The following is a 12,286-nucleotide window of genomic DNA, read 5'->3' on the forward strand; positions in this document are numbered from 1 at the left end:
ATGTGATCTTAATATTATTCAATGATTGCTACATTCCTCTGAGTTACCTTTCTTTGGAATGGGCACAAACATGGATCTCATTTCCTCCAAATTTCTTGGCATAGACATGTGAGCCCTTCCAGTGTTTCACCCCTTCATTGAAACATCTCAGTTGGTAGTCCATAAATTCCTGGAGGTCGTTTTTTCTAATGCATTCAGTGCAGCCTGGACTTCTTTCTTTAATACCATCAGCTCCTGATTATATACTACCTCTTGAAATGGTTCAAAGTCAACCAATTCTTTTTGGTAAAGTAACTGTTGTTGTTGTTAAGTGCCGTCAAGTCGATTCTGACCCATAGCAACCCTGAACAGGGTTTCCAAGGCTGTAAATCTTTATGGGAGCAGAAAGCCTCCTCTTTCTCCCGTGGAGCAGCTGGTAGTTTTGAACTGCTGCCCTTGTGGTTCGCAGACAGCCCTTCCATATTCTTTTGACATTTCCTGGTCCTTACAATATCTTGCCATAGAATCCATTAATATTAAAGTTCAGGCTTAAATTTTTCAGTTCGTTCTTGAGAAATGCCGAGTGTGTTCTTCCCTTTTGGTTTTCTAACTCCAAGTTTTTTCACATTTCATAATAAAACTTCGTCTTCTCGAACTGTCCTTTGAAATCTTGTTTTACATCATTCTTTTTATAGTTCCCTTCAACTATTTTATGTTCAGAAACAAATTTCAGAGTCTCTTCTGACAACTATTTGTTCTTTTCTTTCCTGTCTTTTAAATGATCTTTTGCTTTCTTTATGTATAATATCCTTGATGCCATCCCACAATTTGTCTGGTCTCCAGTCACTAACTAGTGTTCAATTAATCATATTACTATTCTTGAGATGGTCTCTAAATTCAGGTAGGATATACTCAAGGTTGTATTTTGGTTCTCACAGACTGTTTTAATTTTCTTCAGCTTCATCATGAACTTGTATATGAGGAACTTAAAGGACATTCCACAGAGAGCCCACAGAAGAGTATGTATAAGTTTGAATGTGCTAATCAGAGAAAATGTGTAATGGAATCTAAGAGATAAGTGGGAGAATAATCAACAGGAAGTGAATGAGGGTAACTATGTAGGAGGGGAAAACACCAGATCACAGAGGGGAACTTAGATGCTATACACTGCACACCTGGGTACAAATCATACACTATTTTGAATTTTTCTCTCACGCTGTTTCATTTACACTAATCTTATTTCTCTAACCAAATTGTAATTTCCTTTAGGCATTTGCTTTAAGCACCAGACTCTCACTTAATACTTTTTTAGCTGACTGACAGATCAACTAGTTGGAACCTGAGGTGAAATCTAAATTATCTTTGTAAGTATTTTCTAGGGACTAGGTTCTGTACTTTAAGTCTTTTCTTAGTTTATATTCAAATTATATCCTCTGAATTCACAAGCCCAAATAAAAGTTTCTTTGAAACTGGCATTTTCCCACCCCAAAATAGGGCCCAACCCCCTCTATCTTGACATCTTTCCCATATCTTACCAGCTTTCAGATTGGCAATGGCAGCCACCAGGGCTGGGTCAATATCACAGCCTACCCCTGCAGCAGATGCCAGCTCAAAGATACTGAGAGTCACCTGGTAGAGAAGAAAACAACATTCTGAAGAGGATTCTTAGGGGGAAAAAGTGTTTGGCAAAACTGTAGGGATCCAAGATTCCGGAGTCCAATTTCAAACTTCTGGAGTACTATCATCTTTTCTAGGGACCCCTTTAATAGCTCTCCCTATCCTATAGGGACAAGGGGGGAGACCAAATGTTTTCACTTGGCATTCAGGACACTCTACAGTGCAAATTTACCTTTTCAACCTATTTCCCTAAGTGCTTCCAACTCTCAATGCAGTCACGGTAATTTATTCACTGCCCCAAATATACAACTTACTTTCTTACTCTGTACTTTGGTTCATGTTGTTTCTCTCTTTCTATAGTGTTCTTCCCTCTCCTCTGGTGACAAAAACAGGCTGCTTGGCTGCTAACCAAAAAATTGTCATTTTGAACCCACCAATGCCTCCATGGCAGAAAAGATCTGATGATCTGCTTCCGCAAAGATTATGGTACACTGAACATACAGTGCCACCAAAAGACCACATATATAATGTCTACCCTAATGACTGACAGGTGTGGTGCTAACCACAAGGCTGGTGGTTCAAACCCACCGCGCTCCTGGGACTGAGTTGAAACCAACTCAACAGCACTTAACAACAATGGCTCACAGAAAGTCATGCTCAATCAATGATAGTTGTTTTTCTCCTCCTTTATCTTAAAGCCAAGAGCTTTCTTTGTATCCTCACTAGTGTTTCACACAATGCTAAACACCAATCGCTGCCAAAAGAACCAATGGATCCGGTTGGAAGAAGTGCAGCCAGAATGCTCCTTAGAGGCCAATATGGCCAAACTTCATCTCTCATACTTCAGACATATTGTCAGGAGGGACCAGTCACTGGAGAAGGATATTATGTTTGGTAAAATGGAGGGTCAGAGGAAAAGAGGAAAACCCCCCAACGAGATGGATTGGCCAAGTGGCAACATTGATGGACTCAAACGTGGCAACAGTAGTGAGGTTGGCCCAGGATGGGGCAGTGTTTTGTTCTGCTGTGCATAGGTCACTATGGATTGGTACTAATTCAATGACAAATAACAACAACAAACAGAGTCCTGGTGTGGTGCCATAAGGTAAGCATTGGATCACAAGGTCAGTTTGAACTGCAAGGTCGGCAGTTCTAGCTCACCAGCCACTCCTCAGAAACCCTATACAGAATTGCTATGAGCCATATCCCACTTGAGGGCACTTAACAACAACAAGCACATAGAATAAATTCAATAAATAACTTATACATTGACTGATACCTGAATTCCTGAACTCCCCTCTCCTACTCCAAGTACTTAATCCCATTAGAAACTTAAAAAAAAATGTTTTAAGACTTTAAAATGTTTTGAGAGAACAAAGGTAAGTGTTCCAATAATTTACAACTCAGTACATTTTCTCATGACAAGAACCCCACAGACACAACAATACGCCTACATTGTGCCTATGGTACTCAACACAAAAGTCATATTTTAGCCACGTTCTCTTCTGATGCTTTCTGAAATTCCCCACTACCTAGATGACCCCTCTTGTGGCAACCATGGCCTAGATCAGGCACCTGGCATGTCATCTGTGGTTTTCTGGAGGTGTCTTCTGTTCTCTTCCCCTAATCTTCTCACCCCTCTGAGGCAGTAACAGAATCTATGATGGACAGGCCACCCCTCCTCTCTACCCTCGCCTGCTTATTTCCAAAGGCATGCAGAGTCTGAAGCTCAAAGGTGCCCAGGAGATAACAGCTAGACAAGCAGCTGCCAGAAGCCGAGGCTCACTGTAAAATCAAAGACCATTCAAGAGGAGCAGGCATCCCACTGAATATCGCCCTCTCATCAGTTCCCCCACGACCACTTGGCCCTCTTATGTGTGGTAGACATGTGCAGGGAGAACTTTATAATTCTTTGCCTTAAGGTAAGGATGTTTTACTTAACATCTGACTTTAATTATTTTTGCTACCAGTTTCCTCTTATCACAGACCTCTCTCCATTGAAGGAATCATTTAAAAGAAAAGCAACTTGCCCTATGCATTTGAAGGTCCTTACTTCCAGTATTTAACTGTAGTTCCTGTATAACATACTTGTTTGTGCCAGGTGATTCATAAGACAAGAAAATGACTCAAAAGTAGAGGGAGGGACTGGAAAAGTAGATGTTTTTATGTTAGGTTTAAGTGTCTGCAAAAGCCCTTCTTCCTCTCCCCATCTCCTGTAGCAAATGGGGTCCAAGGCTGGTGATGCAGACATAGAGGAACCAGAAAGGTTAAGAACTGGGAGGAAGAAAAGACTAGAAAAAGGAAAGAAATTCTGAGGGTAGGCAAGGTGGGTGGTAATGGAAAGAGCAAGTTATTTTACAAAAAAATAAATAATCAAGCTCCTGGCTAAAGTGGAGAGGAGTTTGCATGTAGTTTGGCATCTAATTGCCACATTGCTCGTTTCATGTGAAAATCTACAGAGTCTATCTTGGATCTTATCCACTTCCCTCTAGTAGTATTTCCTCAGTCTCTACAGGGTCTCCCTGACTTCCAATTCTCTCCACAACCTGATGACTTCCCAGCTCTTGCTCTATCTCTCCAACCAATGCTCCTCTCTCCATGAAGTCTCTCCACAGTATTTTCCCATGCAAATCCTAGCTCTTCTCCTCAAAACCCTCCTTCTCTCTTCCTTACAATATCCTAGCTACATCCACTTTCAACAACAAACCTCTAATTAGATTTTACTTTGAACTTTCCCATACCTTGATGTCTGTGTCTGGAGTGACAAACTCCTTCAGGCATTCAATGGGACCCATAAGGAATGGACAATGGGAGGAGAAAACCTGAAAGAAAAAGGAAATAACTGAGTCTATAGGAAGGCCAACGCCTTCAAGGTAGGTAGAAACAAGCTAAAAAGGGCTTCAACTTAGACCAGAATTTACCCAACTTTCCATATTATCTTTTTCCTCATGCATCTAGGTTTCCTTAGCTCGTTCATCCCCAGGGATCTTCCTCTTTCTTTCTGCTCACTGCTCACCAACCCTTACCACAACTTCTCATATAAACCCTACCTCCCTGAGGTGTCTATGATTATGTAACCCCCTCATCCCCAATTCACCTCCCGAAGTCCCTCTTGGGTCATGGCTCTAAAACTGAGGATTACTCCAATGATGGTCATGCGCTTCAGAACATTCTCAGCCCCTAAGGAGAAAGAAAAGTATTAGAGAAGAGAACGTAATAGAATTAGATGGTTTTGCTTCCTTTTGACCCAGTCTAGCCCCCAGGTCCCAGAAAACTCCTGTCATTCCCAATGCTTGGCCCACAGTTTCTTCTCACTGTGGGGGAAGGTGCTTACCCATCAGCTGGGGCAGCAGAGAGGCCATCAAGTCTGGCTTGCTAAAGTTGGATCTGATCTGAACTAGTACATCCATGTTTTCCACCACCAGCTTCTGCAGCCCATCAAACACAAACACATGGCGCCAAAAAAAAATTAAGATTATGATGTTATATCTTTCCCCAGTGCTCTGAGTCTGGACTTTCTCCCAGAGCTTGTTTTCACAGTACCTTTAGCTCCACTATCTGAGAGGTCACATGCCACATCAAGTTTTCATTCAGGAATTTCATTCCATAGGGTCCCAGGAGTTCAGCCAATGCTCGCATCTCTGGAATAGAGTTACAGAGATCCCAGGTGAGGCTCATAGGACACTGAGCCAACTGCACACCTGGTCTACAACTGCATAGGACACTGGACCAACTGCATTACGGGGTAATTTGAACATGTGAAAGGTTTTCCAGTGAGGAAAGAAAGTAGGAGGTTGGGGAGCAAAAGTGAAATCCTGCATTCAGGTGACAGATTTGGTCTGCATGTGGAGTGGCTTACCTTTCTCCCCACTGGTACTCTTTTATTTTTCAAAATCAACACACATCCTTCTTCTTTCTAGTCTGCTCTATAGCTATCCTTCCCTATCTAGCCTGCTATATAGAACCTGCCTGGGGAAATTCCACATTAGAAACACTAGTAACAAATACAGACAAGTGGGGGCTCTAGCTGTGATCTTTCGCTACAGGCCTATTCCACAGAGAAAAGCATAGAAGAACAGGAGTAATAACAAGAGACCAGTAGGAAAAAGGCTAGTTTAATGGAATTCAGATAGAAAAGCAAGTCAATACTTCACACTCAAGTCTCTAAAGGTAGACCAGTTGGTGTCTACCTCAACCAATGTCCAAGTAGGTCTGGTCATAGAAGGTGGTTCAGAGCCTTGTCCAGAATGAACGCTTACAAGATATTTTTAGATTTATTTATTTATAATATGAAGAACTGAGATTAGAACTATAAAAGGATTTCTGAACTGGTGAATTTGTTGTTGTTGTTGTTGTTGTTAAGTATCACGGAGTGGGTTCCAACTTATAACAACCTTGTATAGGGTTTCCGAGGTACAGCTAGTGGGTCTGAACTGACAACTTTGCAATTAGCAGTCCTGTGCTTATTCTATAGCACCACAACAAGACTCTACCTGGTGAATTTAGATAATGTTAAAATGGTTGACACAGGAGAAGAGGAGATGAATCCCCTTCTCTGAATCTGCTGGAGAAGACACCATCTACCCATCTGAACCAGCCAAACCTTCCTGCTCTAATCTTCTGTACTCTAGGCTAGTAATCCTAGGGCATCTTTCTCTTTCCGTCTATCTATTTTTACAGTAGCATTGCCCCATCACCAAGGCAACCCAGGGAAATTGGGGTAGGGTGGTAGAAAGGGGAATCAGCATTACCTCCTGCTGCTTGCCAGTTGTCAGCAAGACTCTAAAGTTGATTTTAGAAGCTGCCTACAGTTAGTGAGTAGAGTTGATGAGAAGGGGACATCTGAAACCTCCAGTAGGTAAAGAGTAGGGTCAGCATACTGATGGAGTCAAGGGGAGGGTAAGAAGGCAGAGCTAGAAAACAGAACTGTGTACTGACTTTCTTAACACTCCCAAAGCAAGGGAAGATCAGAGAGGACAGGATCACTGAAAACTCTCCTACCTGACCCACCACACAGGATTCATGATTTATATAGAGGTAAGGGAAAGCAGGGAAGTAGGATAGTTCATGAATTAGTCAGTCAGTAAAATAAATCTATTAAAAGGTATCTATATGTGATTGGCGGTTACCAGGAGCTGTGTGAGGAGCAACTCCTTCGTGAATACAGGCTTTCCTTTTGGGCAATAAAGTTTTTTTGGAACTATAGAGAGGTAGAGGTGGCACACCATTTTGAATGTACGATATGCCACTGAGTTCTTACACAATTTTAATTTACATGACAGAATTATAGCTAATCTTACTTACATTATGAGAACTGTACATCACCTTTTAAAAGGAGAAGCTATATGATTTCAAGCTCTCTTTAAAAATCTAGCCTCCCAACTCATTCATTACATGCTCCTTACTTCCTTGCCCCACTTTGAGACACAAGTGCACTTCTATACAATGGGAAGCAACACTGCATGAACACCCAGGTTCTAGCATTAGTCTGCTATGAGCTGAAATTCCAGCTCTACCATTTACTAATGTATGACTTTAGTAAGATCCTAACCTCACTGCATCTCAGTTTGCTCATCTGTAAAATAGGTGTAGTAAAGGTAACAACCACAAGATCATTGTTAGGAATACATGAGGTAATTCACATAAGCATTTAGAATTCAGCCTACAATCCAATGTTTACAACACAATAAGTTCAGAAAACAACCAAGACTTTCAGGATAAGATGGTGGAGTAGGCAGATATACTGAGCAGACCCTCTACAACAAAGACAGAGAGGCCAAGTGAAACAGATACAGATGGTGATCCTGGAACCCTGAGATCGGGAGGATAGGGCAGAGAGGTGGATTGAGTGCCAATTGGAAGAAGAAACTGAACAGGAACAAGATAAAACAAAAACTGGTGGGCTGTCTGCTGGTGTGGAACAGCACAGCCATCTTAAGCTTTTGCAAGAGGTTGTCCACACAGTGGCCTGCAAGCACAGCTTGTGGTTAAAGATTGACCTCAATGGAGCTGCAGTTCTTCCTTGCCCCATTCCCTCCTTGTAGCCAAGTTCTCACCCTCATCAACTAAGTGACCAGTAGCACCCACTCCTGCACAAACTCTAATCTTCTGGGGACGGGCATCAGGCATGCCACCCCTGCTTCTGGAGGTGTGTGAAACTACCCTGAACTACACGGCACAAACAAGAAACAGAGAACTGCATCTACACATCCAGTCTCTGTCATATCCACCAGGACACAGGTGGTGAGTGACTGAGAACACACCAACATACAGTCATCAATTGTTGTTGCTAAGTGCTACTGAGTTTGTTCCAACTAACAGTGGCCCTGTATAGGGTTTCCAAGAAGTGAATGGTAGGTTTGAACCAATGACCTTGTGGTTAGCAGACTACCGCTACAGCGCCACCACAATGTCTCGGAGAAACCAATTTCTCCTTATTTGATGAAAAGAGACAGAGTACTTCAAACAAGTGAAATAAATTGAAGAGGAAAGGCATCACATTTATTGTTAAAAGGAGCATTTCAAGATCTATCAGTGATGTCTGTAATAGGATAATATTCATAGTCTTCCTACACAGGAGACCTGGTATGGTGCTGTGGGTTAATGTGCCAGACTGCAAAGCCATTTGAACTGCAAGGTCGGTGGTTCAAGCTCACCAGCTGCTTCTCAGAAACACTATACAGGGTCGCTATGGGTTGGAATCGACTTGTCTGACTCTGGGACCCAGCCCTAAAGTTGACCTGGGTGGGACCCTTTATTCCTGCCTACCCAGCAAGAAAAAGCAGGTCTGGCCATACAGACCAACCATATGAACACTCTGTAAACCCCCAACATAAAAGGCAAGAGCCAACACCAACTACTACACACAAGGACACAGCTATTTTGAGAATTACGTTGTGGACACGCAGATACCTAACTGACCTTCAGAGATAAAAATAGTGGACAATCTTTCCCCCATTAACTTCTCAATATCTATCTGCACACCTCCACGATGGTGACTAGAGAAGGAGCCTGAGTGAGTAGAAACCCCACCCACTACTGGAGGTTTCTACTATGCATGCACACTGACCTGCACAGCAAACTACTGGTCAGTCAGCTTACAGTTTTATTTCTGTTTTTGAGTGGTGGTTTTTGTCTCTGCTTTTATATTGCTTCTGTTTTTGGTCCTTTGATCACATTTTTTCCTAGGGGTGGGAGATTTTTCTCCCTACATTACCCAAGAAGAGGCAGCAATCATAGCCATATAGCCAAGCTACAAGCATACCATAATATCCCACCATTTGGACAGTAGCCAAAACCAGCTGCTAAGCATTACACTCAAAAAGGGAAGCCTATCTCCAGGTTGTATCCACCAGGAGACACTCAGTAAGCTTAAAAACACAGCACCATACATCCATTTAAGCATCAAAAACGCACCTAACTACTGAAAATGTCCAAGAAAACAAAACAAAAGATCTAAACACATGTCCATAAACAGAAAAGAGTAACTGAGACAAATGAGCTGGAGGCAGACACAGACTTTCCAGTAGAACAGCAGGCTTTAGCTCTGCCTTGACAAGGAATTCAAAAGAATGATATGGAAACAAATTCAAATGCTCTGAAAGGATGGAGGAAAATAAGGAAGAAGTCAGGAAATTGCTAGAGGATCAATCAAACAAGATAAATACAGCATTGGAAACAATTTAAAACCTGCAAAAGACGTCCAGATGATTAATAATAAAATATCAAAAATGGACAATACACTGAAAGGGCAAAGGAGTAGAACTGATGAGATGGAAGCCAGAACCAGTGATCTGGAAGACAAATCTCTCAATACTGCTAAGATAGAAGAACAAGAAGAAAAAAGGATAAAAAAAATCTGAAGAGAGTCTGAGATTCATGCTGGATAACATGAAGAGGAATAACTTAAGAATTATTTGCATTCTGGAACAAGAAGAATCACAGAAGTCCCAGAGGAGATAGTTGAAGAACTGCTGGAAGGAAATTTCCCTAACATCTTGAAGGATGAGAAGATAAATATTCAAAAAGCCAAATGTACCCTAGGAAGGATAGACTCCAAAAGAAAATCACCAAAACATATAATAATCAAGCTCTCCAAAATCAAAGAGGAGAGAAACCTAAAAGCAGCCTGAGAAAAGAGAAGTGTTACTTAAAAAGGCAAGCAAATCAGATTAAGCTCTAACTTCTCAGCATAAACCATGAAGGCAAGAAGGCAATGGGGAGACATATATAATACCCTAAAAGAAAAAAACTGCCAACCAAGAATCGTCTATCCAGCAAAACTGTCAATCAAATACGATGATGTAATCAAAACATTCCAGGATAAACAGAAGCTAAGAGATTTTGTCAAAGCCAATCCAGTACTTCAAAACATCCTAAAGGGAGTTCTCTGGACTAAAAAGCAACAAGAACAGACAACAACCAGAGATTGACAGATGTGGCAACACCACCTGAAGCTCAGACCACAGGTAAGAGTCCAGAACAGAACAAAATTACAACAAAGAATTCAAAGGACCTGGGGGTCAACTGAAGATCAAAAGAATAACAATGTCAAAGAAGGGAAAAATACAGGAACAGAGATCCAGGTGGTGAGGAGGTCAAGTAGATTACAGGATACAATACACTGTCTTAATGGAGGGAAAAGTTAACAGACTATAGGGTAACCACAGAAAAAGTTAATACTTCACAATTTACCATGAAAATGAAGACCCAAGCAGAACAAGGAAAGATGAAAACTAAGAAGAAACTGACAAGAAAGAGCACAAAACACGAACTCAGCACAAGAAGGCATGCAGAACAAAGGAACAAACAGCACCACAAAAACATAATGACAGCAATTAATTCATACCTATCGATAATTACACTGAGTGTCAATGGATTAAATGCACCAGTGAAGAGACAGAGAGTGGCGGATTGAATCAGAAAACAAGACCCTTCAATATGCTGCCTGCAAGAGACATACCTTACACACAAATACAAAAACAGACTAAAAGTTAAAGGATGGAAAAACATATACCAAGCTAATTGCAATTAAAAAAACAAGCAGGAGTGGCAATACTAATATCTGATAAAGTAAACTTTAAAACAAAAACCAGCATAAGAGATAAAGAAGGATACTATCTCATGATTAGAGGGTAAATTGAGCAAGATGAAATAACCATAATAAATATCCATGCTGCCTGCCAATGAAAGAGCACCAAGATATATGAAGCAAACCCTACTAGAATTGAAGAAAGAAATACATAAACCTACAATTATAGTTGAAGACTTTAATACACGTCTTTCAAAAAGGGATAGCACAACCAGAAAGAAACTTGACAAAGTTACAGAGGAACTAAAAAGCACAATCAACCAACTGTACAAAGCATTCAACCCACAACAGCACAACATACATTCTTCTCCAGTGCACATGAACATTCTCCAGAATTGACCATGTGTTAGGTCACAAAGCAAGTCTCCATAAATTTACAAACATCAAAATACTACAAAGCATCTTTTCAGACCACAATGCTATAAAATTAGAAATCAACAATAAGAAGACCAAGGAAATAAAGTCGAATACATGGAAACTGAATAACATCCTGCTGAAAAGCGACTGGGTAAAAGGAAATTAAACATAAATTCACAAAGTTGCTAGAAACAAATGAGAACAAAAACACAACATAACAAAAGCTTTGGGACACAGTGAAAGCGGTGCTGAGAGGACAATTCATTGCAATAAATGCACACATCCAAAAAGAAGAAAGAACCAAAAGTAAGTAACACATTAACACGGCATCTCCAACAATTAGAAACAGACCAACAGAGGGAACCTACAGTCACCAAAAGAAAAGAAATAATAAAGATTAGAACAGAAATAAATGAGATAGAAAACAGAAAAACTATAGAAGGAATTATCAAGACAAGAAGCTGGTTCTTTGGGAGGATTAATAAAATTGACAAACCATTGGCAAAATTAACAAAAGAAAAGAGGAAGAGGACACAAATAACTCGCATTAGAAACCACATAGGTGAAGTCACAACAAATATCAAACAAAATCAAAAGGATAATAACAGAATACTATAAAGAATTGTACTCCAACAAATTTGAAAACTTAGAAGAGATGGATACATTTTTAGAAAAACACAACCTACCTAAACTTACACAGAGTGAAGTAGAAGACTTGAACAGACCCATAACAAAAGAAGAAATTGATCGGGTCATTAAAAACCTCACAACCAAAGGAAGCCCAGGCTCAGATAGCTTCACTGGTGAGTTCTACCAAACATTCAGGGAAAAGCTGTCACCAATTCTACTCAAATTATTCCAGATGATAGAAGAGGATGGAAAACTTCCTAATATATTTTATGAAGCAAGCATAACCCTCATACCAACACCAGGGAAGGACATCACTAAGAAAGAAAATTATAGACCAATATTCCTCATGAACATAGATGCAAAAATTCTCAGCAAAATCCTAGCCAACAGAACCCAGCAGCACATCACAAAAATAATACATCATGACCAAGTGGGTTTCATAACAGGGATGTAAGAATGGTTCAACATTAGAAAAACAATCAGTGTAACCCACCATATAAATAAGAAAAAGGAAAAGAACCACATGATCACATCGATTGATGCAGAAAAGGCATTTGACAAAATCCAACATCCATTCCTGATAAAAACACTCAACAAAGTAGCAATTGAATG

At 40.5% G+C, this 12,286-nt stretch overlaps 1 protein-coding gene across 2 annotated transcripts in view; it reads right to left on the minus strand.

Annotated features, from left to right (window-relative positions):
* Positions 1-12,286, minus strand: part of NCKAP1L (NCK-associated protein 1-like) — a 75,766-nt gene that overhangs the window by 12,615 nt on the left and 50,865 nt on the right. For both annotated transcript variants that reach the window (XM_006869921.1, XM_006869922.1), the window contains 5 exons: positions 5,140-5,237; positions 4,931-5,024; positions 4,694-4,776; positions 4,338-4,418; positions 1,515-1,608 (listed from right to left, as the gene is read on the minus strand). In XM_006869921.1, the coding sequence (XP_006869983.1) occupies positions 1,515-1,608; positions 4,338-4,418; positions 4,694-4,776; positions 4,931-5,024; positions 5,140-5,237 (450 nt within the window). The remainder of the gene's footprint in view (positions 1-1,514; positions 1,609-4,337; positions 4,419-4,693; positions 4,777-4,930; positions 5,025-5,139; positions 5,238-12,286) is intronic.

This window comes from Chrysochloris asiatica, unplaced genomic scaffold (assembly GCF_000296735.1).
Source record: "Chrysochloris asiatica unplaced genomic scaffold, ChrAsi1.0 scaffold00138, whole genome shotgun sequence".
NCBI lineage: Eukaryota > Metazoa > Chordata > Mammalia > Afrosoricida > Chrysochloridae > Chrysochloris > Chrysochloris asiatica.